Source organism: Carcharhinus amblyrhynchos, unplaced genomic scaffold (assembly GCF_965287045.1).
Source record: "Carcharhinus amblyrhynchos unplaced genomic scaffold, sCarAmb.v2.hapA scaffold_890, whole genome shotgun sequence".
In the NCBI taxonomy this organism is placed as follows: Eukaryota; Metazoa; Chordata; class Chondrichthyes; order Carcharhiniformes; family Carcharhinidae; genus Carcharhinus; species Carcharhinus amblyrhynchos.
The window spans coordinates 22,508-50,000 of NW_027650630.1; the positions used below are offsets into that span (position 1 = coordinate 22,508).

At 49.7% G+C, this 27,493-nt stretch overlaps 1 protein-coding gene across 1 annotated transcript in view; it reads right to left on the reverse strand.

Annotated features, from left to right (window-relative positions):
- Positions 1-637: 637 nt before the first annotated feature.
- The window catches only part of LOC145340273 (mannan-binding lectin serine protease 2-like), a 27,239-nt gene continuing 383 nt past the window's right edge, over positions 638-27,493 (reverse strand). Inside the window, exons 2-14 of the mRNA XM_080184719.1 lie at positions 26,960-27,082; positions 26,307-26,428; positions 23,923-24,001; positions 22,589-22,726; positions 21,522-21,596; positions 17,837-18,582; positions 11,880-11,938; positions 9,854-10,061; positions 8,952-9,129; positions 6,531-6,662; positions 4,466-4,603; positions 3,480-3,554; positions 638-1,404 (exon numbers count right to left, since the gene is read on the reverse strand). Coding sequence (XP_080040845.1) covers positions 638-1,404; positions 3,480-3,554; positions 4,466-4,603; positions 6,531-6,662; positions 8,952-9,129; positions 9,854-10,061; positions 11,880-11,938; positions 17,837-18,582; positions 21,522-21,596; positions 22,589-22,726; positions 23,923-24,001; positions 26,307-26,315 — 2,604 coding nt within the window. The 5' untranslated portion in view covers positions 26,316-26,428; positions 26,960-27,082. The remainder of the gene's footprint in view (positions 1,405-3,479; positions 3,555-4,465; positions 4,604-6,530; positions 6,663-8,951; positions 9,130-9,853; positions 10,062-11,879; positions 11,939-17,836; positions 18,583-21,521; positions 21,597-22,588; positions 22,727-23,922; positions 24,002-26,306; positions 26,429-26,959; positions 27,083-27,493) is intronic.

Here is a 27,493-nt window from a genome sequence, read left to right on the forward strand (position 1 = left end):
TCCCCTGTGTCTGCGTGGGTTTCCTCTGGGTGCTCCAATACCTCACACAATCCAAAGATGCTCAGGTTAGGGGGATTGGCCATGCTAAATTGCCCCTTAGTGTCCAAAGATGTGTAGGTTAGGGGGATTGGCCATGCTAAATTGCCCCTTAATGTCCAAAGATGTGCAGGTCAGGTGGGTTGGCCATGCTAAATTGTCCCTTAGTGTCCAAAGATGTGCAGTTTAGATGGATTGGCCATACTAAATTGCCCCTTAGTGTCCAAAGATGTGCCTGGGTGGATTGGCCATGCTAAATTGCCCCTTAGTGCACCAAGATGTGTAGGTTAGGTGGATTGGCCATGCTAAATTGCCCCTTAGTGTCCAAAGATGTGCAGGTTAGATGGATTGGCCATGCTAAATTGTCCCTTAGTGTCCAAAGATGTGCAGGTTAGGTGGATTGGCCATGCTAAATTGTCCCTTAGTGTCCAAAGATGTGCAGGTTAGGTGGATTGGCCATGCTAAATTGTCCCTTAGTGTCCAAAGATGTGCGGGTTAGATGGATTGGCCATGGTAGAATGTGGGAATAGGGTGGAAGGGATGTCCTTTCAGGGAGTTGGTGCAGTATCGATGGGCCGAATGGCTTTGTCGGGATCCTATTCTATTGGCCTGGTTTTGGCATTCCCATGGTGCTCTCAATCCACTCCAGGTATTTCATGACATTGGTGTAAATCCCGTACGTGCCACACCCGATGCCCCAGGACACAATCCCGCCCACGTAATATGTGCCTGATCCCAGGGGGTCTTCAAACACCAGGGCACCCCCTCCGTCCCCCGCGCAGGCGTCACTCCCCCGACCTCCGGCGCACAGCATGTTCGCAGTCAACGGGACTGTCCCGCCTGCGCCGGAGACGTTCTCGCACCGCGACCTCTCCGCCACGGGGACTGAGGCAAACATCAGGGCGTCGCTCTGGGCAAAGTCCTGCGTCTTGCCGAAGCCGGACAGGTAGCCCACCTTCCCCGCCACCGGCTGGTAGAGGGGGTGCGCGGCGGGCAGGCAGACGGGGGAGACGGTGGGGCCCATCCTGACCCTCCTCTTGAGTCTAATCAAGGCCAGGTCGTTGTCGAAATCCAGGCACGGCCGGTCGCCGGGCAAGCGGGCGAACAGCGGGTGGGGCACGATCTCCTCCGCCTCCAGCAGCTGCCACCGCGCCAACGCGTTCCTGTCCGATCCGCCGGCGAACATACGCATCGTCCTCTGGTGCTCCACGCAAGAGGCACTGGTCAGCACCCACCGGTCAGCGATCAGCGCCCCGCCGCACACCGTGGTCTCAAAGTAGACGTGCCAGGGGAAGTTCCCCTCCTCCGCCGGCATTCCGCCAAAGATGCGCTGGGTGGGTGAAGGTGGCACCTCCGGCTTCCCGCACACTGCCCAACAGAAAGAAATAAAGTCCAGGCACGTCACGGGGGAAAGAGGTGAGAATTCTTAAATATTCTTCTTTATCAGCTCTTTTTGTTTTGGGAAGGACGGAGGTTGAGGGGTGGCGACCTGATAGAAGTCTACAAGATTACGCGGGGCATGGACAGAGTGGATAGTCAGAAGCTTTTTCCCCCAGGGTGGAAGAGGGGGGCACAGGTTTAAAGGAGATGTACGAGGTAAGATTTTTACACAGAGGGTGCCTGGGACTCGCTGCCGGGGGGAGGTAGTGGATGCGGATATGACAGTGAGTTTTAAGGAGTGTCTTGACAAGGACATGAATAGGATGGGGAATAGAGGGATATGGTACCCGGAAGGGTAGGGGGGTTTAGTTCAGACGGGCAGCAATGGGGGGTGCAGGCTTGGAGGGGCCAAAGGGCCTGTTCCTGTGCTGTAATTTTCTTTGTTCTTGCCATTTTTATTATTTATGGGCAGCAGGGTGACACAGTGGGTTAGATTAGTTAAAAAAAAAGGGCGGCATGGACAAGTTGGGCTGAAGGGCCTGTTTCCATGCTGTAAACCTCTATGACCAAATGACTGATGGGACAGGGACACCATGGGCTAGTCAGCATTTATTAATGTCCTTCAGCCTAGGGAGGCGACGGCTTGATGGTATTATCACAGGACTATTAATCCAGAAACTCGGCTAATGTTCTGGGGGACCCGGGTTCGAATCCCGCCACAGCAGATGGTGAAATTTGAATTCAATAAAAATAAGTCTGGAATTAAGAATCTACTGATGACCCAGTGTCAGAAAAACCCATCTGGTTCCCTTTAGGGAAGGAAATCTGCCGTCCTTACCCTGGTTTGGCCTACATGTGACTCCAGAACCCATAGCCAGTGGGATTGACTCTCTGCTGCCCTCTGAACAAGGGCAATGAGGGTTGGGCAATAAATAGTGGGCAGCCAGTGACGCTCATGTCTCACAAATGAATTAATAAAAAAAAAAATTACCCATCCCTAGTTGCCTTTGAAGGGCAGTTCTTTCTAGTTTAATAATATCCTTTCTATAATAGGGTGACCAGAATCGTACACAGTATTCCAAGTGTGGCCTTACCAAGAGCACGGAAGCACTGGGTTAGCACTGCTGCTTCACAGCTCCAGGGACCTGGGTTCAATTAGGCTAGGGTCACTGTCTGTGTGGAGTGTGCACATTCTCCTCATGTCTGCGTGGGTTTTCTCCAGGTGCTCCGGTTTCCTCCCACAGCCCGAAGGGTTAGGTTGATTGGCCGTACTAAAAATGACCCTAAGTGCCCTGAGATGCATAGGTTAGAGGGATTAGTGGGTAAATATGTAGAGATTTGAGGGTAGGGCCTGGGTGGGATTGTGGTTGGTGCAGACTCGATGGGCTGAATGGCCTCCTTCAGTACTGTAGGGTTTCTATGATTTCCTGTATTGAATGTTCTGACCAATGAAACCAAGCATCGAACATAGCAAAACTACAGCACAAACAGGCCCTTCGGCCCACAAGTTGCGCCGATCATATTCCTACCTACTAGGCTTACCTATAACCCTCAATTCTATTAAGTCCCATGTACTCATCCCGAAGTCTCTTAAAGGACCCTATCGAATTTACCTCCACCACCACCGACGGCAGCCACTTCTTAACCACCTCTGCCTACCTGTGACTCTACGTTCCAGGAGCTATGAACCTGTACCCTTAGGTCTCTTTGTTCTTTAATTCTCCCCTATAACTCTGCCCTCTAGTTCTGGACTCCCCTACCTTTGGGAAAAGATGTTGACTATCTAGCTGATCTAAGCTCCATTACCTGCCTTGGCGGGACTCCAACCCGTGTCCACCAGAAGGTCAGGCTGAGTTTCTGGATGAACAGTCTAGTGTTGATACCACTCGCCTACTATAGTGGGAGCGTGGCAAATTGTTTTTTCCTCCTGCCATCGATGGGCAATGGACCATTGGTACCTCATTTTGTCCAGCCTCCAATTTCCATTTCTATTCAATTGAGAAGATGGTCCTGGGTGGATTTTGGCCGCGGTGAAGGAACGGGAGGGTGAAATAATCACTCACCTGGCTTACAGGATGGGAGGATTTGCCCAACTTTGCTGTTCGTCCATTTGCCATTGGCAGTGCAGGTGTACAGTCCTGAGTGGGATGAGGGTGAAGATGAGAATGAAGAAGGTCATTAGCACGTAGGAACTCCTCAACAAATGACTGACTTTGTGGTGAGGCGCTCACCTTGGAGACAGGGGGCTCAAACCCACTCCAGCACAGAAATCCAGGCTGACACTTCCCGGCGCAGTGCTGAGGGAGTGCCGCTCTGTCAGGTTGGAGATCCCGGAGGAAAGGTTAAATTCCTTGCCTCCACTCGGGCGGAGGTGAGCGATCCCGTTTCCCAATCGAGCAGTGGAGTTATCCACCAGTGCTGAGCACGGCTGCCTCACAGCGCCAGGGAACCCGGGTTTGATTGCGGCCTTGGGTGACCGTCTGTGAAGAGTCTGGACGTTCCCCCCCTGCCCCATCTGCTTGGGTTTCCTCCAGGTGCTCATGCTAAATTGCCCCTTAGTGTCCAAAGATGTGCAGGTTAGGTGGACTGGCCATGCTAAATTGCCCCTTAGTGTCCAAAGATGTGTAGGTTAGGTGGATTGGCCATGCTAAATTGCTCTTTAGTGTGCATCTGTGTGCAGGTTAGGTGGATTACAGGTATAATGCATGGAGGTACAGGGACACGGCGAGGAATCTGGGTTAGATGCTTTATTGGGGCAGACTTGATGGGTCAAATGGCCTTCTCCTGCACTGTGAGGATTACTCTGTGCCGACTGACATTCATCCATCAAGCAACAGACTGCTTTAACACTGGTGGGAGTTTCCTTGGTGAAAATTCTTAGGTTATAACTTGCACCGTACTTCAGAAGTAGCCCAGTGGCTCTGGAGAGTTGTACGGTTATGAAAGGTGCTACCTCACACCTCCTGTAACCTCCTCTGCCTGAAGGAGAGGCGAGCGGAGAGAGTGGCCTTCTCTGCTGCCTTCCCCTCATTTCATTCCAGAATCTCACCATCTCTGTCGCCACTCAAGGTGTAATATCGCTTGTCGCACTTGTACTTGATCACCGAAGCCAGCAGTGTCACATTGAGGGCAGTGACGTAATCATAGCCACCGTTTTCAAGCTCTTCAGGGACACCGCAGTCTGTGACTGGGGGAGAAAAATAAACCAATCAAACCTTAAATTTCAGCAAAAAGAGACAGGCTGGTTGAAGCTTTTTCCTCTTGTACTCATCAGAACACACATACAAACCGTAAAGGAAACAATTTATACAGAATGAGGAGAGGATGCTGTCCGGTTGGCAAGGCATTGAGACGTTGCCTTGGAGAATGCATGGAATGCAAGGAATTATAGAATCACCTCCCCCCCCACCCCGTGCAAAAGGAGGCCATTCGACCCACTGGGTCTGAACTGACCCTCCGACGGAGCATTTTACCCACACTCAGCTTCTGCTCTTTCCCCATCATCCCACATATTTACCCCACCAATCCACCTAACCTGCACATCTTTGAAAATAGAGGGCAATTTAGCATGGCCAATCCGCCTAACCTGCACATCTTTGGACATTAAGGGGAAATTTAGCATGGCCAATCCCCCTAACCTGCACATCTTTGGACACTAAGGTGCAATTTACCATGGCCAATCCACCTAATCTACACATCTTTGGACACTAAGGGAAAATTTAGCATGGCCAATCCACCTACCCTGCACATCTTTGGGCACTAAGGGGCAATTTACCATGGCCAATCCACCTAACCTGCACATCTTTGGGCACTAAGGGGCAATTTAGCATGGCCAATCCACCGAAACTCAACTGATGTCCTAGGAACGCAGGTATGAATCCCATCACAGCAGATGGTGGGATTTGAATTCAGTAAAAAAGAAATTTGGAATTCAGAATCTACTGATGATCCATTGTCAATCGTTAGAAAAACCAATCTGGTTCACTAATGTATTTGAGAGAAGGAAATCTGCTGTCCTTACCTGCGACTCCAGAGCCTCAACTCGTGCAGGTTAGGTGGATTGGCCATGCCAAATTGCTCCTTACTGTCCAAAGTTGCACAGGTTGGGTGGATTGGCCATGTTAAATTGCCCTTAGTGTCCAAAGTTGTGCAGGTTGAGTGGATTGGCCGTGCTAAATTGCCCCTTAGTATCCAAAGATGCGTAGGTTAGGTGGATTGACAATGTTAAATTGCCCCTTAGTGTCCAAAGTTGTGCAGGTTGAGTGGATTGGCCATGCTAAATTGCCCTTAGCATCCAAAGATGCGTAGGTTAGGCAGGTTGACCATGCTAAATTGTCCCTTAGTGTCCAAAGATATGCAGGTTAGGTGGATTGGCCATGCTAAATTGCTCCTTAGTGTCCAAAGATGTGTGATTTAGGTGGATTGGCCATGCTAAATTGTCCCTTAGTGTCCAAAGATGTACAGGTTAGGTGGATTGGCCATGTTAAATTGTCCCTTAATGTCCAAAGATGTGCAGGTTAGGTGGATTGGTCATGCTAAATTGCACTTTGGTTTTCAAAGATGTGTAGATTAGGTGGATTTGCCGTGCTAAATTGTTCCTTAGTGTCCAAAGATGTGCCCATTAGGCGGATTGGCCTTGCTAAATTGCCCCTGGTCTCCAAACATATGTAGGTTAGGCTGATTGGCCATGCTAAGTTGACCCTTAGTGTCTGGGGGATAAGCAGGATAAATACGTGGGGTTACGGGAATAGGGCCCGTGTGGGGTTGTGGTTAGTGCATACTCGATGGGTCAAATGGCCTCGCTCTGCACTATAGGGATTCCATAATTCTATTTCTCCTCCTTTGTGAGATGTTGTTGATTTGGAACGCCATAGATGGCTAGGTTTATGTTGTACCACATTTGATTCTCGCAATTGACAAAAGATTCTTTTTATTATAATATTAACTAAGTCCTTAAATAAACTTTGTTTGGTAAAAGCTCCCTCGTGGATCAATTGAATCGTACCTGGAGTGAAACAGCAATGCCAATTTCAATTGTAAAACCGTAAGCAGTTAAGCTGTCTTAATAAAGCACCTTGGAGTTACTGGCCTGGGGTCTTGACAATGCGCATTACCTTTGCAAGTTCTCCGGTCGCTTTGGAGGCTGTAGCCTTTGCGACAGACGCATTGGTATCCTCCGATGTAATTGTGGCAGAAATGGTCACAAGCGCTCTGCGAATCCCAGCGATAGCCGCATTCGTCAATATCTGGAAAAGGGCAAAATATAGACATGTTTTTCCACTATTGATCCGTATCACCGAATTGCGGGATGCAGAAGGAAGCCCATTTAGTCCATCAGATCTCTCCAAACTACAGCGAGTGCCGCTCCCCCACCAGTACCCTTCATCCTCGGATAAAGATCCATTTCCTCCTTCAAATTCGAATTCCAATTTGTAAATGTGAGGTCATATAATTTGGTAGGAATAACGGCAAAATGGACTATTATTTAAATGGTAAAAAAAAATGCAGCATGCTGCTGTGCAGAGGGATCTGGGCGTCCTTGTGCAGGAATCTCAAGGAGTTGGTTTGCAGTAGGTAAGTGAGAAGGCAAATGGAATTTTGTCCTTCATTGCCAGAGGGATGGAGTTTACAAACAGCGAGGTTATGTATAAGGTGCTGGTGAGGCCACACCTGGAGTTCTGTGTACAGTTTCGCTCTCCTTACTTGAGAAAGGATATACTGGCACTGGAGGGGGTGCAGAGGAGATTCACTAGGTTGATTCCGGAGTTAAGAGGGTTGGCTTATGAAGAGAGAGACTGGGCTATACTCATTGGAATTCAGAAGAATGAGGGAAGATCTCATAGAAACATATAAGATTATGAAGGGAACAGATAAGAGAGAAGCAGGGAAGTTGTTTCCACTGGCGGGTGAAACTAGAACTAGGGGGCACGGCCTCAAAATAAGGGGGAGAAGATTTAGGACTGAGTTGAGGAGGAACTTCTTCACCCAAAGGGTTGTGAATCTGCCCTGCCCAGTGAGGCTGCCTCACTGAATGTTTTTAAGGCAAGGATAGATAGATTTTTGAACAGTAAAGGGTTATGGTGAGCGGGCGGGTAAGTGGAGCTGAGTCCACGAAAAGATCAGCCATGATTTTATTGAATGGGGGGGAGCAGGCTTGAGGGGCCAGATGGCCTACTCCTGCTCCTAGTTCTTATGTTCTTTGACTTGATTTGATTTATTATTGTCACGTGTATTGGGATACAGTGAAAAGTATTGTTTCTTGTGCGCTATACAGGCAAAGCATACTGTTCATAGAGTGCATAAGGGAGTAGGAAAGGAGAGGTTGCAGAATGTAGTGTTACAGTCACCGCTAGGGTGTAGAGAAAGATCAGCTTAATATAGGGTAGTTACATTCAAAAGTCTGACAGCAACAGGGAAGAAGCTGTTCTTGAGTCGGTCGGTACGTGACCTCAGACTCTTGTATCTTTTTCCTGATGGAAGAAGGTGGAAGAGAGAATGTCTGGGGTGTGTGGGGTCCTTAATTATGCCGGCTGCTTTCCCCGAGGGAACGGGAAGTGTAGACAGAGTCAATGGATGGGAGGCTGGTTTGCGTGATGGATTGGGCTACATTCACGACTCTTTGTAGTTTCCACTGCTTCTTTTACACAATCACTTAAATCTATGTGCCCCTTGTTTTCCACCCTTCCACCAATGGGAACTGTTTCTGTCCCAGGCCCCCTCATCACTTCGAACACCTCGATCGAATCTCCCTCCAAGGAAGAGGGCGGCATGGTGGCACAGTGGTTAGCGTGGCTGTCTCACAGCGCCAGGGGCCCGTTCAATTCTGCCCTTGGGTCACTGTCTGTGTAGGGTCTGCACATTCTCCCCTGCGTCTGCGTGGGTTTCCTCTGGGTGCTTCGGTTTCCTCCCACAGTCCAAAGATGTGCAGATTAGGCGGATTGGCCATGCTAAATTGCACCTTAGTGTCCAAAGATGTGTAGGTTAGGTGGATTGGCCGTGCTAAATTGCCCCTTAGTGTCCAAAGATGTGTCGGTTAGGTGGATTGGCCATGCTAAATTGTCCCTTAGTGTCCAAAGATGTGCAGGTTAGGTGGATTGGTCATGCTAAATTGCCCCTTAGTGTCCAAAGATGTGCAGGTTAGGTGGATTGGCCATAGTCAATGAGTGTGATTATGGGGATAGGGCCTGGGTGGGATGCTCTTTCGGACAGTCAGCGCAGACTCAATCAGTGGAATAGCCACTTTCCTCACTGGAAGGATTCTAAACCAGCTCCAGATCCTCCAATCTATCCTGGGACCATTCTTATATACCTTCCCTTCACAAGTCTCCATCCTGAACTTCTGCTGTCCATAGTGGGTTTGGGGGAGGGGGCGTGATTTTAAGGTACACACACGTACACACACACACACACACACACACACACACACACACACACACACACAGCACTGTTGTTTGGGAAGGGAAGAGTTCTGACCCAATTACGATGAAGGAAGGTGAAAGCCAGGATGACACTGAACTCGGTGGAGAACAACTTACCGATGGCTTCGTAAAACAGGGAGAATCCCCGTCGGCCTTCCTGACCCAAGGAATTGAACCGTGCGCGCAGTTTAACAATGTGGTCACCATTCACCATCAACTTTGAGCTTGGAAAGTGCACCTGCACCAAGGACCTGTTGCCACACAAGGTTCCCAGTCGCTGCCGGTCGGCAAAGGCCTGCGGTGAAACACAAAAGCGTGAGGGAAGCGAACGGGTCAACAAGGGAGGCTCTGAATCAGTCGCACCCAATCCTACATGGACAGTGGTGCAGTGGTTAGCATTGCTGCCTCATAGCGCCAGGGACCCAGGTTCAATTCCAAGCTCGGGTCAATGTCTGTGTGCAGTCTGAATGTTCTCCCTGTGTCTGTGTGGGTTTTCTTTGGATGCTCTGGTTTGCCCCCACAGTCCAAAAGTCATGTAGGTTAGGTGGATTGGCCATGCTAAATTATCCCTTAGCATCCAAAGATGTGCAGGTTAGGCGGATTGGCCATGCTAAATTGTCCCTTAGAGTCCAAAGATGTGCAAGTTAGGTGGATTGGCCATGCTAAATTGCCCCTTAGTGTCAGGAGGGCGATCGAGGCTAAGTGTATGGGGTTATGGGGTAGGGCGTGGGTGGGATTGTGGTCGGTGCAGACTCAATGAGTCAGATGGCCTCCATCTGCACTGCAGGATTCTATGATCTTTGGACTGTGGGAGGAAACCAGAGCCCCCGGAGGAAACCCATGCAGACACGGGGAGAACGTGCAGACTCCGCACAGACAGTGACCCAAGCTGGGAATCGAACCCAAGTCCCTGGCGCTGTGAGGCAGCAGTGCTAACCCACTGTGCCACCCTGCTGCCCCCCGGTTGCGACCCCAGGGTGTGTAACTCTGAATCTAAAGAGAATGGAACGTGGTGATACCTCCATGTACTGCTGCTTACAGGATGAAGATTCCAGTGAATCGTAGTGCCGGAAATGGAGCCTGAGGGCAAACCCTGGCGGAACGGTGATATCCCAGGTACGGGTCTCCCGGTGGTGATAGTTTGGCAGGTAGATCTCACCAAATAAACTCGTCTGGTTCAATTCAGTCAACGCCACAGCCATTAAAGCCCAAAACAGCGGCAGAGACCTGGACAAGACACCGGGTAAAAAAAAGGATTGAACTAACCTTATTAATGGATCTTCGAGGATAGCGAGAGATTGTGGAGATTCCTGGAACGGGTGTCAAACTTTGGTTATTTCGGATTGTCTGTGAATTCCTCACCAAGCCCAACTTTCTAATCTCCCGTCTTGGAAACCTTGACAACCACCCAATTTTTTTACCCTTATCTGTCTACCTGGTCAATAACTTGACCCTCCCTCCAGCGTCAGTTTCTTGTGGGTTTTGGAAGGTGCTGGCAAAGAAGCCTTGGCAAGTTGCCGCAGTGAATCTGGTTGGCACGTTTGCCTCACAGCACCAGGGACCCGGGTATGATTCCATTCTCAGGTCACTGTCTGTGTGGAGTTTGCACGTTCTCCCCCGGTTCCCTCTGAGTGCTCTGGATTCCTCCCACAGTCCAAAAATGTGCAGGTTAGTGGCACTGACCATGCTAAATTGTCCCTTAGTGATCAAAGATGTGTAGGTTAGGTGGATTGGCTATGTCAAATTGTCCATTAGTATCTAAAGATGTGCAGGTTAGTTGGTTTGACCACCTAAATTGCCCCTTAGTGTCCAAAGATGTTCAGGTTTGGGGGATTGGCTATGCTAAATTGCCCCTTAGTGTCCAAAGATGTGTAGGTTAGGTGGGTTGGCTATGCTAAATTGCCACTTAATGTCCAAAGATGTGCAGGTTAGATGGATTGACCATGATAACTTGCTGCTTAATGTCCAAAGATCTGTAGCTTAGGTGGACTGACCATGCTTATGGTGTCAGTCCTTTTGTTACCCATGGCCGCTGTGGGGGGGAGCTGGTGTGACATTTTAGGTTCAGTTAGTTGACTTTCCTTTTGATGTTTTATTTAAATTTCCAGTGTAGGTGTTGTCCTTCCCTTCTGCATTCTGGGTCATTTGTTTATTTCTGGTTGATATATTGACAGAGTTTAAACAGAGACTACGGGGACCCTGAGGTTAGGAGTTAGACATACATAATGCTGCATTCTGTAAATAAACCAACTCTTAGGAAATGGTTTGAAGTTTAGTTTCCAACTTTGCCCACTGACTGAGAATTTAGTTCACACTATACAGGACAGTTTTCAACAAGGATTACTGGTAATAATGCGTACACACACGTAAAGGGTGATCTTTTGAAAAAAGTCCCGAACAAGTGTGAAAACAGGAGAGAAACATGGCAATGGATTCCCAGACACAATCATACAACTCTTCGAAGGCAAAATGAAGCCAAATGTGATTCTCGCCAGCAGGGGGAGTAGTCGGAGTCTATTTGCGCCGAAAAGCCAGCTGCTGAGTTCCGGGGGCGCCATTGTGAAGATGCATTGACAAGTGTACCCACGGTGCACTGGGATACCTGTCATTATCCCCACCCCCCTCACCCCCAGGGCATCACTCCCCCAACCGACTGTCCTCCTTCGATTACCCGGCCTCAAAACTGCCCCCACTTTGATTGACCCCACCCTGATTGCCCTTAAGCCTAACATCCCCGCTCTGTTCCTGCAAAGACCTCCCCATGGGACGAACCAGTGAAATCACCCCCATAGAGGCTGGCAATAGCGATGGGAAGATCCAGGTTAATGATTGAATCCTCTACGTAGCCAAGTCACAACCAAGTGCGGTCAGAACTTTCACTCTGACTGGTGTTGGTGCCACAGGGCAAAACACTTTTCCCAGCAAACAAGCTTCTTGGTGGTCAGGGATTCATCTCGGAATAAGCCACCTCGCTCCTAAAGGGAACAGTTACATCAGCTTCCCGGGAACGCGATCACCCTTGTCAACGTTCAGTGTCACACTCACCGCATCGACAGCAATCTCACATCCATGGCGTCAGGATAACTTGGCATGAGAGTCCTCAGCTGGTCGGTGGAACAGATCAGTTCACAGCACTCGACAACCTGGGATTAATCTTCAACTAAAACCAACAAACTCAACCCCTCGACATTGCACAGTTATTTACTCCGAGCTTCCTGATTGGTCTCTCACAGTTTACTCAACGAATATGATCAGGAAGGAAATGATGTCCCAGTTGGAGTGAAGTGGAATGTCCCAAGCTTTAACCCTTAACCCGTAATCCTAATATCCCAACTTTAACCCTAATCTTTAACGCTAACCCTTAACCCCAAACCTGTAACCCTAATGTCCCAATCTTTAACCCTAACCTTTAATGCTAACCCTTAACCCCAAACCTGTAACCCTAATGTCCCAATCTTTAACCCTAACCTTTAACGCTAACCCTTAACCCCAAACCTGTAACCCTAATGTCCCAATCTTTAACCCTAACCTTTAACCCTAACCCTTAACCCTAACCCATAACCCCTAACCTGTAACCCTAATGTCCCAACCTTTAACCCTAACCTTTAACCCGAACCCATAACCCCTAACCTGTAACCCTCATGTCCCAATCTTTAACGCTAACCTGTAACCCTAATGTCCCAATCTTTAACCCAAACCTTTAACGCTAACCCCTAACCCTAATGTCCCAATCTTTAACCCTAACCTTAAATGCTAACCCTTAACCCCAAACCTGTAACCCTAATGTCCCAATCTTTAACCCAAACCTTTAACCCCAACCCTAACTCTAACCTAATCCGAACCCTCTAACCCCTAACTCTTACGTCAAATTGCTGACCCCCAACCCCTAACCTCTAAACTTTAATCCCTAACCCTAATGCTAACCCATAATCCCTGTTCCCCAACTCTAACGCTAACTCCTATTCCCTAACCCTGACCCATAACGTCTAACCTCAAACCCCTAATCCCAAAGACTAAACCATAACACATAGCCTCTAACCCCTAGCCCCAATCCCTAACGCTAACCCCCAACATCTAACCACTAACCCCTGACACTAATCCCTAATGTCTAACGCCTAATCCCTAATCCTAGCCCCTAGTGTTTAAGACCTAACCCGCACACTCTAACCCTAATGCCTAACCCCTAACTCTAACTTCTAACTCCTAACCCTAAAGCCTAACATCTAATCCCAACCCTACCACTTAACCCTAACTCCAACTCTAACCTCTAACCCTTACCTCTAATCCCAACCCTAACTCTAACACCTAACCCTAACGATAACCCTAACACCTAACCCTAATCCCTAACCCTAACACTAATTTTAACCCTAACTACTAACCTCTAATCCTAACCCTAACACCTAACACTAACTATAACACCTAACCCCTAACCTTAACCCAAACCTAACACTAACCCCAGCCCTAACTCTAACCACAAGGGGCAACAAGGGTTAGACGTGAGCCAAAGGAAAAGTGGGACAACATGGAGAAAAGGGGACATGCTCTTTCTCTGTCCCACCGCAAAAACCCAACCCCTAACACTAACACTAAACTTCACATTACCCTAACCTTGAGGCAAATCCTAACCCTACCCAGACAAGTTGCCCCTTAATGTCCAAAGATGTGCAGGTTAGGTGGATTGGCCATGCTAAATTGCCTCTTAGTGTCTAAAGATAAGCAGGTTAGGTGGATTGGCCATGCTAAATTGTCCCTTAGTTTCCAAAGATGTGCAAGTTAGATGGATTGGCCATGCTAAATTGCCCCTTAGTGTCCAAAAATGTGCAGGTTAGGTGGATTGGCTATGCTAATTTGGTGTACCAAATTGACCCTACACTATTCTCCCCTGAATTTGGCTACATTAGGGGTACCATTCACATACACACGGGGCAGTGTAGGTGTAGGAAAATGCTTTGTTGAAACGGCGGCGCGGGCTCGTTGGGCCGAAGGGCCTGTTTCCCGTGCTGGGTTGTTCTTTGTTCTTAATTGTCCCTTAGTGTCCAGAGGTGAATGGGTTAGGAGGATTAGCAGGGTAAACACTTCCGGGAATAGGGGGTGGGTGGGATTGTTGTTGGGGCAGGCTCGATGGACCAAATGGCCTCCTTCTGCACTGTGGGGAATTGATGAATTCTATGAAAATGGAGGGCAGTTAGGGACGGGGAATAAATGCCGGCCCAGCCAGTGACGCCCACATCCTGTAAAAACAAACAAGAGGAATATACTCAGGGAGGTGCCTTGTGCAGGAGAGAGGAACATGTCCAGAAATTGAATATTTCCTTTTCGAAGGAAGCGTTGAGGGGTCATTAGTTGCCTGCTACATTCTCCCTGGTGACACCTCGACTAATGCTATTCGACTTGCCAACCACTTAGCGCCCTTTTCTCATGCAGTATAAATTGTTGTGAGAATTTGAAGATTGGCTTAATTGCATCTGGATAGGTTGAGGGGGTTTGGGTTGTTTCTGCTGACGCAGCTAAGACTGAGGGGGTGACCTGATCAATGTGGACAGGATTATGAAGGGCAGGGACAAGGTGGATAGGTAGCAGCTGTTCCCCTTAGTTGAAGTGTCAGTCATGAGGGGACTCAAGTTAAAGTGAGGAGTGGGAGGCTTAGCAGTAGTTAAGAAAGCCCACCAACGCCTCTACTTTCTCAGCAACTTAGAGGAAATTTGGCATGTCAGCTACGACTCTCACCAACTTTTACAGATGCTCCGTAGAAAGCATTCTTTCTGGTTGTATCACAGCTTGGTATGGGCTCCTGCTCTGCCCAAGACCACAAGGAACATCAAAAGGACGTGAGCATAACCCAATCCATCACGCAAACCAGCCTCCCATCCATTGACTCTGTCTACACTTCCCGCTGCCTCGGGAAAAGCAGCCAGCATAATTAAGGACCCCCACGCACCCCGGACATTCTCTCTTCCACCTTCTTCCGTCGAGAAAAAGATACAAAAATCTGAAATCACATACCAATCGACTCAAGAACAGCTTCTTCTCTGCTGCTGTCAAACTTTTGAATGGACCTACCTCGCATTAAGTTGATCTTTCTCTACACCCTAGCTATGACTGTAACATTACATTCTGCACCCTCTCCTTTCCTTCTCTCTGAACAGTATGCTTTGACAGTATAGCGCACAAGAAACAATACTTTTCACTGTATCCCAATACACGTGACAATAATAAATCAAATCAAATAAAAAAGTGTAGGGGGGATTTGAGGAAAAACCTTTTTACCCAGAGGGTGGTGAGGGTCTGGAATGTGCTGCCTGGGAGGGTGGTGGTGGTGGTGGGATGCCTCACATCCTTTTAAAAAGTACCCGATGGGTACTTGGCACACCATAACATTCAGGGCCATGGGCCAAATGCTGGGAAATGGGATTAGGTGGGCAGGTCAGGGTCTTTCATGCGCCAAAGGGCCTCTTCTCCACTACAGTATCCTGTGATTCTGTGACCAGCTGAGTGCCGGGTGAAAAACTTCGGTAGAATGTCTGTTTTTCTCTCAAAGATGTGGAGATGCCGGCGTTGGACTGGGGTAAACACAGTAAGAAGTCTCACGACACCAGGTTAAAGTCCAACAGGTTTATTTGATAGTAAACCCATAAGCTTTCGGAAATGCTGTTCCTTCGTCAGGTGAGTGGAGAGTTCAGATCAGAGAAAGGCATATAAAGACACAAACTCAGTTTACAGAATACTGATTAGAATGCGAGCTAATCAAATCTTAAAGGTACAATGTAAGTGGAGATAGCATTATGCATAGGTTAAAGAGATGTGTATTGTCTCCAGACAGGACAGTCAGTGAGATGTTGCAAGTTCAGGCAAGTCATGGGGGTTACAGATAGTGTGGCATGAACCCAAGACAGGAGTTTGCGCAAAAATTCGTGTGGCGATGTGCGGTCAGGGAGTGTGGAGAAACGATGTGAGATTTTAGCAAATGATAATAAGCAAACTGGTTAACAAACTTTCAATTTTAATTCATTTGAAAGAAATCCTGATATTCAAACTCAGTAACACTTTTTCATTGGCATGGCTACACAAGTAGATAGAGTGATAAAGACTTACGGTATGCTTGCCTTTACTGGTCGGGGCACGGAGTAGAAGCGTCATGTTGCAGCCTTGTAAATCTTTGGTTAGGCCACACTCACGTTCTGTGCACGGTGACACAACGGTTAGCACTGCTGCCTCACAGCTCCAGGGACCCGGTCTGCGTCACTCTCTGTGCGGAGTTCTCCCCCCACCCGTGTCTGCGTGGGTTTCCTCCGGGTGCTGTGCTTTCCACCCACAGTCCGAAAGATGTGCAAGTTAGGTTGATTGGCCATCGTTAAGTGTCCCTTAGTGTACAAAGATGTGGTTAGATGGATTGGCTATGCTAAATTGCCTCTTAGTGTCCAAAAATGTGCAAGTTGAGTGGATTGGCCATGCTAAATTGCCCCTTAGTGTCCAAAGATGTGCAGGTTAGGTGGATTGGCCATGCTAAATTGCCCCTTAGTGTCCAAAGATGTGCAGGTTAGGTGGATTGGCCATGCTAAATTGTCCCTTAGTGTCCCAAGATGCATGGGTGACAGGGATTAGCGGGGTAAATATATGGGGTTACAGGGATAGGGCCTGGGTGGGATTGTTGTTGGTGCAATGGACCGAATGGCCTCCTTCTGCACTGTAGAGATTCTACGGTTTATACAATTCTGATTGCCGTGTTACAGGAAGGATGTGGAGGCTCTGGAGAGGGTGCAGAAAAGGTTTACCAGGATGTTGCCTGGATGAGAGCATCTGAGCTATAAGGAGGGCCTGGACAAACTAGGGTTGTTTTCTCTGGAATGGCAGAGGCTGAGGGGAGACACGTTAGAAATTATGAGAGGCATAGATTGTGTTGACAATCCATTTTGCAGAGATGTAGAGGTGGCATGGTGGCACAGTGGGTTAGCACTGCTGCCTCACACTGCCAGGGTGCTGGGCTCGATTCCCAGCTTGGGTCACTGTCTGCACGTTCTCCCTGTGTCTGTGTGGGTTTCCTCCGGGTGCTCCGGCTTCCTCCCACAGTCTGAAAGACATGCTGGTTAGGATGCTAAATTCTCCCTCAGTGTTACCCAAACAGGCACCAGAATGTGGCGACGAGGGGATTTTCACAGTAACTTCATTGCAGTGTCGTGAAGGATAAGTGTTATACACAGACAGCGTTAGGTGTCTGGGACGTGCTGTCAGGGGTGATGCTGGAAGCAGTTACGATCGGGGCATTTTAAGGGCTTTTGGATAAGCACACGAATGTGCGAGGAATAGAGGGATAGGGAGCAAGGGCGGGCAGAAGGGGTTAGTTTAATTTGGCATCATGTTCGGTACAATATAGTGGGCCAAATCACAGATCATAGAACCCTACAGTGCAGAAAGAGGCCCTTCAGCCCATCGAGTCTGCACCGAACACAATCCCACCCAGGCCCTACCCCCCACCATATCCCTACATATTATACCCACTAATCCCTCTAACCTACGCATCCCTGGACACTGAGGGGCAATTTCTTCGCACGCCCAACCAACTTAACCCGCACATCTTCGGACTGTGGGAGGAAACCGGAGTACCCGGAGGAAACCCACACAGACACGAGGAGAATGTGCAAACTTCACACAGACAGTGACCTGAGCCGGGAATCGAACCCAGGACCCTGGAGCTGTGAAGCAGCAGTGCTAACCCACTGTGCTACCACGCCGCCTACTGTTGAAATGGCCTGTTCAAGTGCTGTACTGTTCTATATTCTCTGTCCTACGTCCTATGTCCTGAGTTGTATGTTCTCTGTCCTATATTCTACGTCCTATGTCCTGAGTTGTATGTTCTCTGTCCTATATTCTACGTCCTATGTCCTGAGTTGTATGTCCTCTGCTCAATGTCCTACGTCCTCTGCTCAATGTCCTACGTCCTCTGCTCAATGTCCTACGTCCTCTGCCCTACGTTCTATGTTGTGTGTTCTGAGAGGTTAGTTATTTCTCATGATTTCCTCTATCCAGTCCAGATAGTTCATCACCTTTGTGTAGAAACCGAAGGTGCCACACCTGATGCCCCACGACACAATGCCACCAACAAAGAACTCGTTGCGTCTGGATTTGGAATGGGAGAAGACAAAGGCCCCTCCGCTGTCGCCCTGGCAACTATCCGAACCGTCCTGGCCAATGGCGCAGATCATGTTGTCGGTGATGGTGACCTGGTGCCCGGCGGCGAGGCTTCGGCACTCGGCCAGCTCCCGGATGGGCAGCCGCACGAACATCAGGTCGGTGGGCAGCGTGTCGTTCTCGGTCAGGCCCCAGCCCGAGACCAGGCCCATCTTGTTGAAGGGCAGCAGATGCTGGGCATTGCGGGGCGGCAGGCAGATGGGCGAGAGGTCAGGCCCCAGCCGCACCTTGGACTGCAGCCGCACCAGGGCGATGTCGTGGTCGTAGTTGTGCCCGTGGCCGGAGTCCGGCCGGTAGCTGGGGTGGACGAAGACCTCCGCGGGCCGCAGCCGGGTGCCGTCACGCTCCAGGTGCTTTGTGCTGGTGATGCCGGCCACCATGGACAGGCTGGGGGCCCCCTCCACCACGTGGGCGGCCGTCAGCACCCACTGGTCGGAAATCAGGGCCCCCGCCCCCCTGGGCCGCTGGAAGAGGACCTGCCAGGGGAAGTTGCCCCTCTTTGCCACCGAGCCCCGGATGATCCGCTCACGGAAGATGACGGGGTTGCTGGGCTTGCCGCACACTGTGGACGGAACCGAGAAAGCAAAGCTCAGAACCTGGTGCCCCATCAACTCTCCATTAAACCTGGCCTGCCCACCACCCTCAGTACCACCTTCATCACCCCCCCACGGCCCCTCCCACCACCACCACCCTCAGTACCCCCTTCATCACCCCCTCCCACCACCACCCTCAGCACCCCCTTCATCCCCCCACCCTCCCCATGGCCCCTCCCACCACCCTCAGCAACCCCTTCATCCCCCCACCCTCCTCACGGCCCCTCCCACCACCACCCTCAGCACCCCCTTCATCCCCCCCACCTTCCCCCCCAAGCCCTCCTATACCCTCACCCCCTTCATCCCCCCACCCTCCCCCAAACCCCTCCCACCACCCTCACCCAATGGCACGGTGGTTAGCCAAGCTGCCTCACAGCGCCAGGGACCTGGGTTCGATTCCCAGCTTGGGTCACTGCCTGTGTGGAGTTTGCATGTTCTCCCCGTATCTGTGTGGGTTTCCTCCAGGTGCTCTGGTTTCCCCCCCACAGGTTAGAGTGCATTGGCCGTGCTAAATTCTCCCTCAGTGTTACCCGAACAGGCACTGGAGCGTGGCAACTCAGGGATTTTCACACAAACTTCATTGCTGTGTTAATGTAAATTGACTTACATTAACAGGGGTGACCTGATAGAAGTCACAAGATTATGAGGGGCATGGATAGAGAAGCTTTTCCCCAGGGTGGAAGAGTCAGTTACTAGGGGGGCACAGGTTTAAGGTGCGAGGGGCAAGGTTCAAATGAGATGTTACGAGGCAAGTTTTTTATGCAGAGGGTGGTGGGTGCCTGGAACTCGCTGCCCGGGGAGGTAGCGGAAGCGGATACAATAGTGAGTTTTAAGGGGCATCTTGACAAATAGATGAATAGGATGGGAATGGAGAGGTATGGTCCCCGGAAGGGTAGGGGGTTATAGTTCAGTCGGGCAGCAGGGTCAGTACAGGCTTGGAGGGCCGAAGGGCCTGTTCCCATGCTGTAATTTTCTTTGTTAAAAGTTCAGCTGTAGACTCTTTGATTCTTTGTTCCCTTGCAGAAGGGAAAGTTGAGAGGAGATTTGACATAGTGCAAGTGTGAGGTTATCCACTTTGGAAAGAATAACAGTAAAATTATTTAAATGGTGAAAAGTTGCAGTATGCTCCTGTGCAGAGGGACCTGGGGGTCCTTGTGCACGAATCGCAAAAGCTCAGTCTGCAGGTGATCAAGAAGGCGAATGGGATGCTGGCCTTCAGAGCGAGGGGGATAGAATATAAAAGCAGGGGGGTCTTGCTGCAACTGTACAGGGCACTGGTGAGGCCGCAGCTGGAGTACTGTGTGCAGTTTTGGTCCCCTTATTTGCGAAAGGGTATATTGGCCTTGGAGGGAGTACGGAGAAGGTTCACCAGGCTGATACCGGAGATGAGGGAGTTAGCTTATGAGGAGACATTGAATAGACTGGGCCTGTACTCGTTGGAGGGGGATAGACAGGGTAGAGGTAGAGAGATTCTTTCCACTTAGAAAGGAAACCAGAACTAGAGAGCACAGCCTCAAAATAAGGGAGAATCAATTTACAACAGAGTTGAGGAGGAACTACTTCTTTCAGAGGGTGGTGAATCTTTGGAATTCTCTGCCCATTGAAGTGGTGGAGGCTACCTCGTTGAATATATTTAAGTCACAGGTAGATAGATTTCTGATCGATAAGGGAATTAAGGGTTATGGGGAGCAGGTGGGTAAGTGGAACTGAACCACTATCAGATCAGCCATGATCTTATTGAATAGCGGGACAGGCTCGAGGGGCTAGATGGCCTACTCCTGCTCCTATTTCTTATGTTCTTATAATCTTTACAGCGCAGAAGGAGACCAAGCTTCTACACAATTCCCTCTCATTCTCATAAACTACCAGTGAATACAATCCTAAATAACTTAGTCTCTCCTCGTATGACAGACCTGCCATCCCAGGAATCAGCCTGGTAAACCTTCGCTGTGCTCCCTCTACAGCAAGGACATCCTTCCTCAGATAAGGAGACCAAAACTGCACACAACACTCCAGGTGTGGCCTCACCAATGCCCTGTACAACTGCAGCAAAACATCCCTACCCCGTACTCAAATCCTCTCGCTATTAAGGCTAAAGGCACGGTGACACAGTGGGTAGCACTGCTGCGTCACAGTGCCAGGGACTCAGGTTCGGTTCCCAGCTTGGGTCACTGTCTGTGTGGAGTCTGCACGTTCTCCCCATGTCTGTGTGGGTTTCCTCCGGGTGCTCCAGTTTCCTCCCACAGTCCAAATGACGTGCCAGTTAGTGTGCATTGGCGAAATTTTCCCTCCGTGTAGCTGAACAGGCTCTAGAGTGTGGCGACTGGGGGAATTTCACAGTCACTTCATTGCAGCATTAACGTAAGCCTGTGACCCTAATATACCAACTTCAACAAAGATATGCTGGTTAGGTGAATTGGCCGTGCTAAATTCTCCCTCAGTGTTACCCGAACAGTCGTCGGAGTGTGGGGATTTTCACAGTAGCTTCAATGCAGTGTTAATATAAGACTTACTTGTGACTAATAAGTAAATAAACTAACAGTTGAATATTGCTAGAAAGAGAGACATGTTGCGAAAGTTTTTCAAAGGTGGGAACCCATTCTCAACAGAAAAAAAAATTTAATGAAACCACTAGCTTTTGTTTTAAAAAGTTCCTGAGAGTTTGGGGGTCCCTGTCGTTTTTCTCCATGGCATCACCTCAGCCAGAGACGCTTGCCGACTGAACACCGCCCTAACCTCCCATAACACTAATTGCTGTCGCCATTTGAAATTTGGTGTTCCTGCATTTGTGAGAAATTGTGTTTGTCCTTATGACTATGAGACGGGAAAACTTCCACAGTGCGTCTCTCCTTGCCACAATAGTTCTTACTAACAATTGCGTTTTGTCAGTAACAGTTACTACTTGTACCTGGGATGCACTGAGGAAGGATTTGACCTGTTCCATTATTCTCCCACGTTGCTTCAGCTGTACAATAAAATTCTTCTGCCAAGAGAACATAGCACATTTGTTAAGAGGCATTTTTACTAAATCCTAGCACCTATGCATCTTAACATGTGTAGAGAATCCCTACGGTGCAGAAAGAGGCCATTCGCTTCTACATCGGCAAAATCGGCCTCATCCCTCATGTTCACCCCGCCAAACCCTCCCATCCTGGGACATGGAGTGGCACAGTGGTTAGCACTGCCACCCCATGGCACCAGAGTCTCGGGTTTGATTCCCAGCTTGGGTCACTGCCTGTGTAGAGTCTACACGTTCTACCCACCCGCTGCTCGCCACGTCTGCGCGGGTTTCCTCCAGGTACCTGGGGACTGCAGTGGGTTCAAGATGGCGGCTCACCCACCACCTTCTCAAGGGGCAATTAGGGATGGGCAGCAAATGGCCAACGACGCCCGCACTCCGAAAACAAATTCTTTCAAAAACGGAGCTGGCCAAGAGAACATAGCACATTTCTTAAGAGGCATTTACTAACTCCTAACACCTATTCAGGTTAACATGTGCAAGGGTGGCACAGCTTGTCCATGCCACCTTTTTTTTAAACCCCTAAGCTAGTCCCAATTGCCCGCATTTGGCCCACATCCCTCTATACCCATATAACTGTCCAAATGCTTTTTAAAAGACAAAATTGTACCCACCTCTACTACTGCCTCTGGCAGCTCGTTCCAGACACACCACCACCTTTGAGAAAAAATTGCTCCTCTGGACCCTTTTGTATCTCTCCCTTCTCACCTTAAACCAATGCCCTCTAGTTTTAGACTCCCCTACCCTTGGGAAAAGATATTGTCTAGCTGATCTGTGCCCCTCATTATTTTACAGACCTCTATAAGATCACCCCTCAGCCTCCTACACTCCAGGAAAAAAGTCCCAGTCTATCCAGTCTCTCCTTATAACTCAATCCATCAAGTCCTGGTAGCATCCTGGTAAATCTTTTCTGCACTCTTTCTAGTTTATGTTCTTCTTTGGTGTAATCTACTCACGGTTTTGGTTTGATTGTAGTTGGTAATAAGGCTCATCGCACTGATAGCGAATTACGGATTTATAGATGGTGACATCTGCCTGTGTGATGAACGTAACTTGGCCGTTCTCAATCTTAGGTGGAATCGAACAGTCTACAGCTGAAGGAAAGCACAGTAAATGTGAATAGAGATATCTCGGAAGCGGATTAACTAACTGGATCTGTTGGCGTTGGTGTCCCGATGGAGTTCCTTCTCCCGTCACCTCCTCTCCTTGTCCTCGCTGACCCACATCAGCCCCCAGTCTACCTCCATTTTTAAACTCTCCAATCTCACCGGTGCCCTGCTCACTCACTCACCCCTCCACCCACCACTCCCACCCCCCCCAACCACCCTTTGCTTACCTGTCTGCTGTACTCTCCTACTGCCCCACAACCCTCCAAGATCTCTGAGCTCTCTGATAGTGTCATGGAGTTTACAGCATGGCAGCAGGCCCTTCAGCCCAACTTGTCCATACCACCCCTTTTTTAATCATTAATTAATGCAATTGCCCACATTTGGCCCACGTCGATCTATACCCATCTTACCCATGTAACTGTCTGAACGCTTTTTAAAAGTCAAAATTGGACTCACCTCTACTACTACCTCTGTAGCAAGGACATCCTTCCTCAGATACAGAGAGCAAAACTGCACACAATACTCCAGGTGTGGCCTCACCAACGCCCTGTACAATTGCAGCAAAGCATCCCTATCCCTGTACTCAAATCCTCTCGCTACGAAAGCCAACATACCATTTGCCTTCCTTACTGCATTTAGGACAGAGGTGAGGAGACATTTCTTCACCCGATGAGCCTGTGGAATTCATTACCAAAGGGAGCAGCTGATGCCAAAACATTGAACGTATTCAAGAGGCGGCTGGATGTAGCACTTGGGGCGAACGGGATCAAAGGTTACGGGGGGGAGGGGGGGAAAGCAGGGTTAGACTATTGAGTTGGACGATCAGCCATGGTGGTGATGAATGACGGGGCAGGCTCGAAGGGCCAAATGGCCTCCACCTATCTTCGCTGTTCCCAAGTTCAGGTCAGTGGCATTGCCTGGTCATGCCATCTTTGCCAACCCTGCCCTCCACACAGACTTCCCAGCAGCAGGGGGGTGGATTCAGTGGGAAGTTCCATTGTCAGTGGCGGGAGCAGATCCTGCCACCGGTGACTGGCATGCCGCTTCCTGCCACCAGAAACACCCATCTGGGAGGCCAGAAGATCTCGCCCAAAGCTTCAGAGATTCCGCTCTGCGATATTCCGGATTAATGGTGACAATAGCTAGCATTCCACACACACACACACACACACAAAACTTACGTTGACAGCTGTATCCAGGAGTCTTCCAACTTCCATCCTGTTGGCATTCCGCATAAAAACTGGGAATTGTCTTCAGTCCCTGAGGGGAATGGCACAGCAATTGTTGGATTAACTCACATTCTCAGCCTTGCTTCACATCCCCATCCAGGGCCCGCCCACACCCTCCCCAGGGCTCTCGCTCGCTCCCCAGGGCCCCCCCAATGCCCTCCTCACGGCCCTCGCTCCTTCCCCAGGGCCCCCCCACTCCCTCCCCAGGGGCCCTCGCTCCCTCCCCAGGGGCCTCGCTCTTTCCTAAGAGCCCTTCCTCCCTATCTCTGTAACCTTCCCTTTTCCCTCTGGGATCTCAACATTCCTCTGATTTCGGTCTTGTGCGTCACCCATCATCACGGCTCCACCATTGGTGGCCATTCCTGGGGTCCAAGGTCTGGAATTCTCTCCCTGAAGCCTTCCTACATCTCTCTCTTTCCCTCTCTGTCCCACTCTTTCTCTCTCTACCCCCAGCTCTCTCTCTCTCTCTCTACCCCCAGCTCTCTCTCCCCCTATCTCTCTGCCTGACTCTCTCTTCCCTCTCTCTCTCCTCCTCTCCCTTTCCTTCTCCCTCATCCTCACCCTCTCTCTCCCACTACCCCCAGTTTCTCTCCCTCTCTCTCTTTCCCTGTATAGGTTAGGTGTACTAGTCATGTTAAGTTACCCCTTAGTGTCCAAAGATGTGCAGGTTAGATGGATTGGCCATGCTAAATTGCCCCTTGGTGTCCAAAGATGTGTAGGTTAGGTGGATTGGCCATGCTAAATTGCCCCTTGGTGTCCAAAGATGTGTAGGTTAGGTGGATTGGCCATGCTAAATTGCCCCTTATGTCCAAAGATGTGTAGGTTAGGTGGATTGACCATGGGAAATGTATTGGATTGCGAGGATGGAATTGGGGGGAGAAAGGGTAAGAAGCTCTATCAGAGAGACTCGGTGCAGACTTGGGCCGAATGGCCTCTTCTGCACTGTAGGGATTCTATGATTTTCCAATTGAACTGCCTGACTGAAGTCCCACATCACCAGGAAGAGAGTCACAAGAACGGGATCGGGCGGTCGAGTTGGATGATCAGCCACGATTATAATGAATTTACGGAGGAGCAGGCTGGAAGGGGCCTCCTGCTTCTATTTTCTAGAACGAGGCCATTCGGTCCATCTGACCTGATGCTTTCACATCCTTACTCAAGTGCGGTGCCCACTGTTTAACTGGATTGGCCTTTTGAATTTGGTTAGAACGTGGGTATTGGCAGAATCATCAGGAGCATAGACACACAGAGATCTGGGAGGACACGTCGACAGATCCTTAAAAGTGGCAGCACAGGTGGAAAAGGTGGTGAAGAAAGCATGGGGTGTGCTTGCCTTCATCGGACAGGGGGCATCGCGTAGAAAGCTGTCAAATTATGTTACAATTGGTTAGGCCACATTTGGAATACTGCGTCCAGTTCTAGTCACCAAACTACCAGAAGGCTTCGGAGAGACTTTACCAGGATGTTACCTGGTATTGGAGAGTATTAGCTACGAGGAGAGATTGAATAAACTGGGATTGTTCTCCTGGAAAGGCGGAGGGCTCAGGGACGACCTGATAGAAGGTTATAAAATTATGAGGGGTATGAGCAGTTGGAAGCTTTTTTCCCCAGGGCAGAAATGAAGATTACAAATGGGGAAATGGTCAAGATAAAGGGGGGAAAGGTTCAGTGAAGTTTTTCTTTAAAATAGACGGTGATGGGGGCCTGGAATGCGCTGCCAAGTGAGGGTGTTGAGGTCGACACGTTAGCCACATTTAAGACTTATCTTGATAGGCACATGAACAGACAGGGAATAAAAAAAAATACAGGTGATCGGTCTAGAAAGGACAACATAATTGGTGCAGGCTTGGAGGGCTGAAGGGTCATAGAAACCCTACAGTGCAGAAAGAGGCCCTCGGCCCATCGAGTCTGCACCGAACACAATCCCACCCAGGCCTACCCCCATATCCCTACATAACTGACCCACTAATCCCTCTAACCTACGCATCTCAGGACACAAAGGGGCAATTTTTTAGCATGGCCAATCAACCAAACCCACACATCTTTCAGACTGTGGGAGGAAACCGGGCCACCCGGAGGAAACCCACGCAGACATGAGGACAATGTGCAAATTCCACACAGACAGTGACCTGAGCCGGGAATCGAACCCGGGTCCCTGGAGCTGTGACGCAGCAGTGCTAACCCACTGTGCTACCGTGCCGCCCTCACCCCAGATGTGGGGTCTGTGCTGTACTGTTCTTTGTTCTGGGTGTGCCAGGTGTGTAAGGAATGCCGGTCGGGTGTGACGGAACCCATGAAGGAACCGGTGCCACTGCAGCAGATGTTGCCTGCCTCACCTCCACCATTTCGTACCCTCGGACACACGTCACCTTCACCGTGTCTCGGAAGTTGAACTTTGGCCACGTTGGCTCCAAGAGGCTGTCGGGTAAAACATGCGCGGGACAGGTAGCTCGAACCCCTGCGGATGAAACACAGCATCAGCCACGGCCAAACAATCAAATCTTCGAATCCCTGCAGTGCAGGAGAAGGCCATTTAGCCCATTGAGGCTGCATCCTCCACAATCCCACACATTTACCCTAGTTAATCCCCCGATACTAAACAGCAATTTAGCATGGCCAATCCACCTAACCTACACATCATTGGGCACTAAAGGGCAATCGTGTCCAAAGATGTGCAGGTTACAGGGTCTGCCCATTAAGTTGGCCCTTAATGTCCAGAGATGTGCATGGTAGGGGGATTGGCCATGCAAAGTTGCCCCTTAGCGTCCAAAGATGTGCGGGTTAGGTGGATTGGCCATGCTAAATTGTTCCTTAGTGTCAGGGGATTAGCAGGGTAAATATGTGGAGTTACGGGGATAGAGCCTGGATGGGATTACTGTTGGTGCAGGCTCAATGGGCCGAATGGCCTCTTTCTGCACCATAGGGATTCTGTGAATGAGTCGGACGTGAGGAGGTCACTTGGTCATGCCCCAAAGGCACCCGTACTCACGTCCGCAGGTCCGTCGGTCACCCTGAAGGACGAAGCCAGCCGGGCAGTAGCAGTGGTAGCCTCCAATGATATTCCCGCAGTGGTGGCTGCAGCCGTGAGAATCTTGCTCACACTCATCGATGTCTGTCCAGGGGACGGCGGGGAAGGGGGAGAGACGCACCCGGTCATTGGAGAGGGAGGGGGAAAAAGAACAAAGGACGTCAGTCAGACTTCGGAGAGAGGGGAGGTCCCAGTACAACAACAACTTCACTTGTTTTGCGGCGCCTTTCTCCGAATAGCCAACTCCTCGATGCTTCACTGGAGGGACGCCATTTCTTTTTCCCGTGATGGCGCCAGGGCGAGGCGGCTTCTTACAAGCTGTGTCTAGCATATCTTCTAATTTCATCTTTTATCCTTGCCCTCTGCTTCTCAAACTTCATTCTAACTCTTTTAAACTCTCTGACAACTGTCGATTTCACATTCTCTCTTCCAACTTCTTCCGTCGGGAAAAAGATACAAAAGTCTGAGGTCACGTACCAACTGACTCAAGAACAG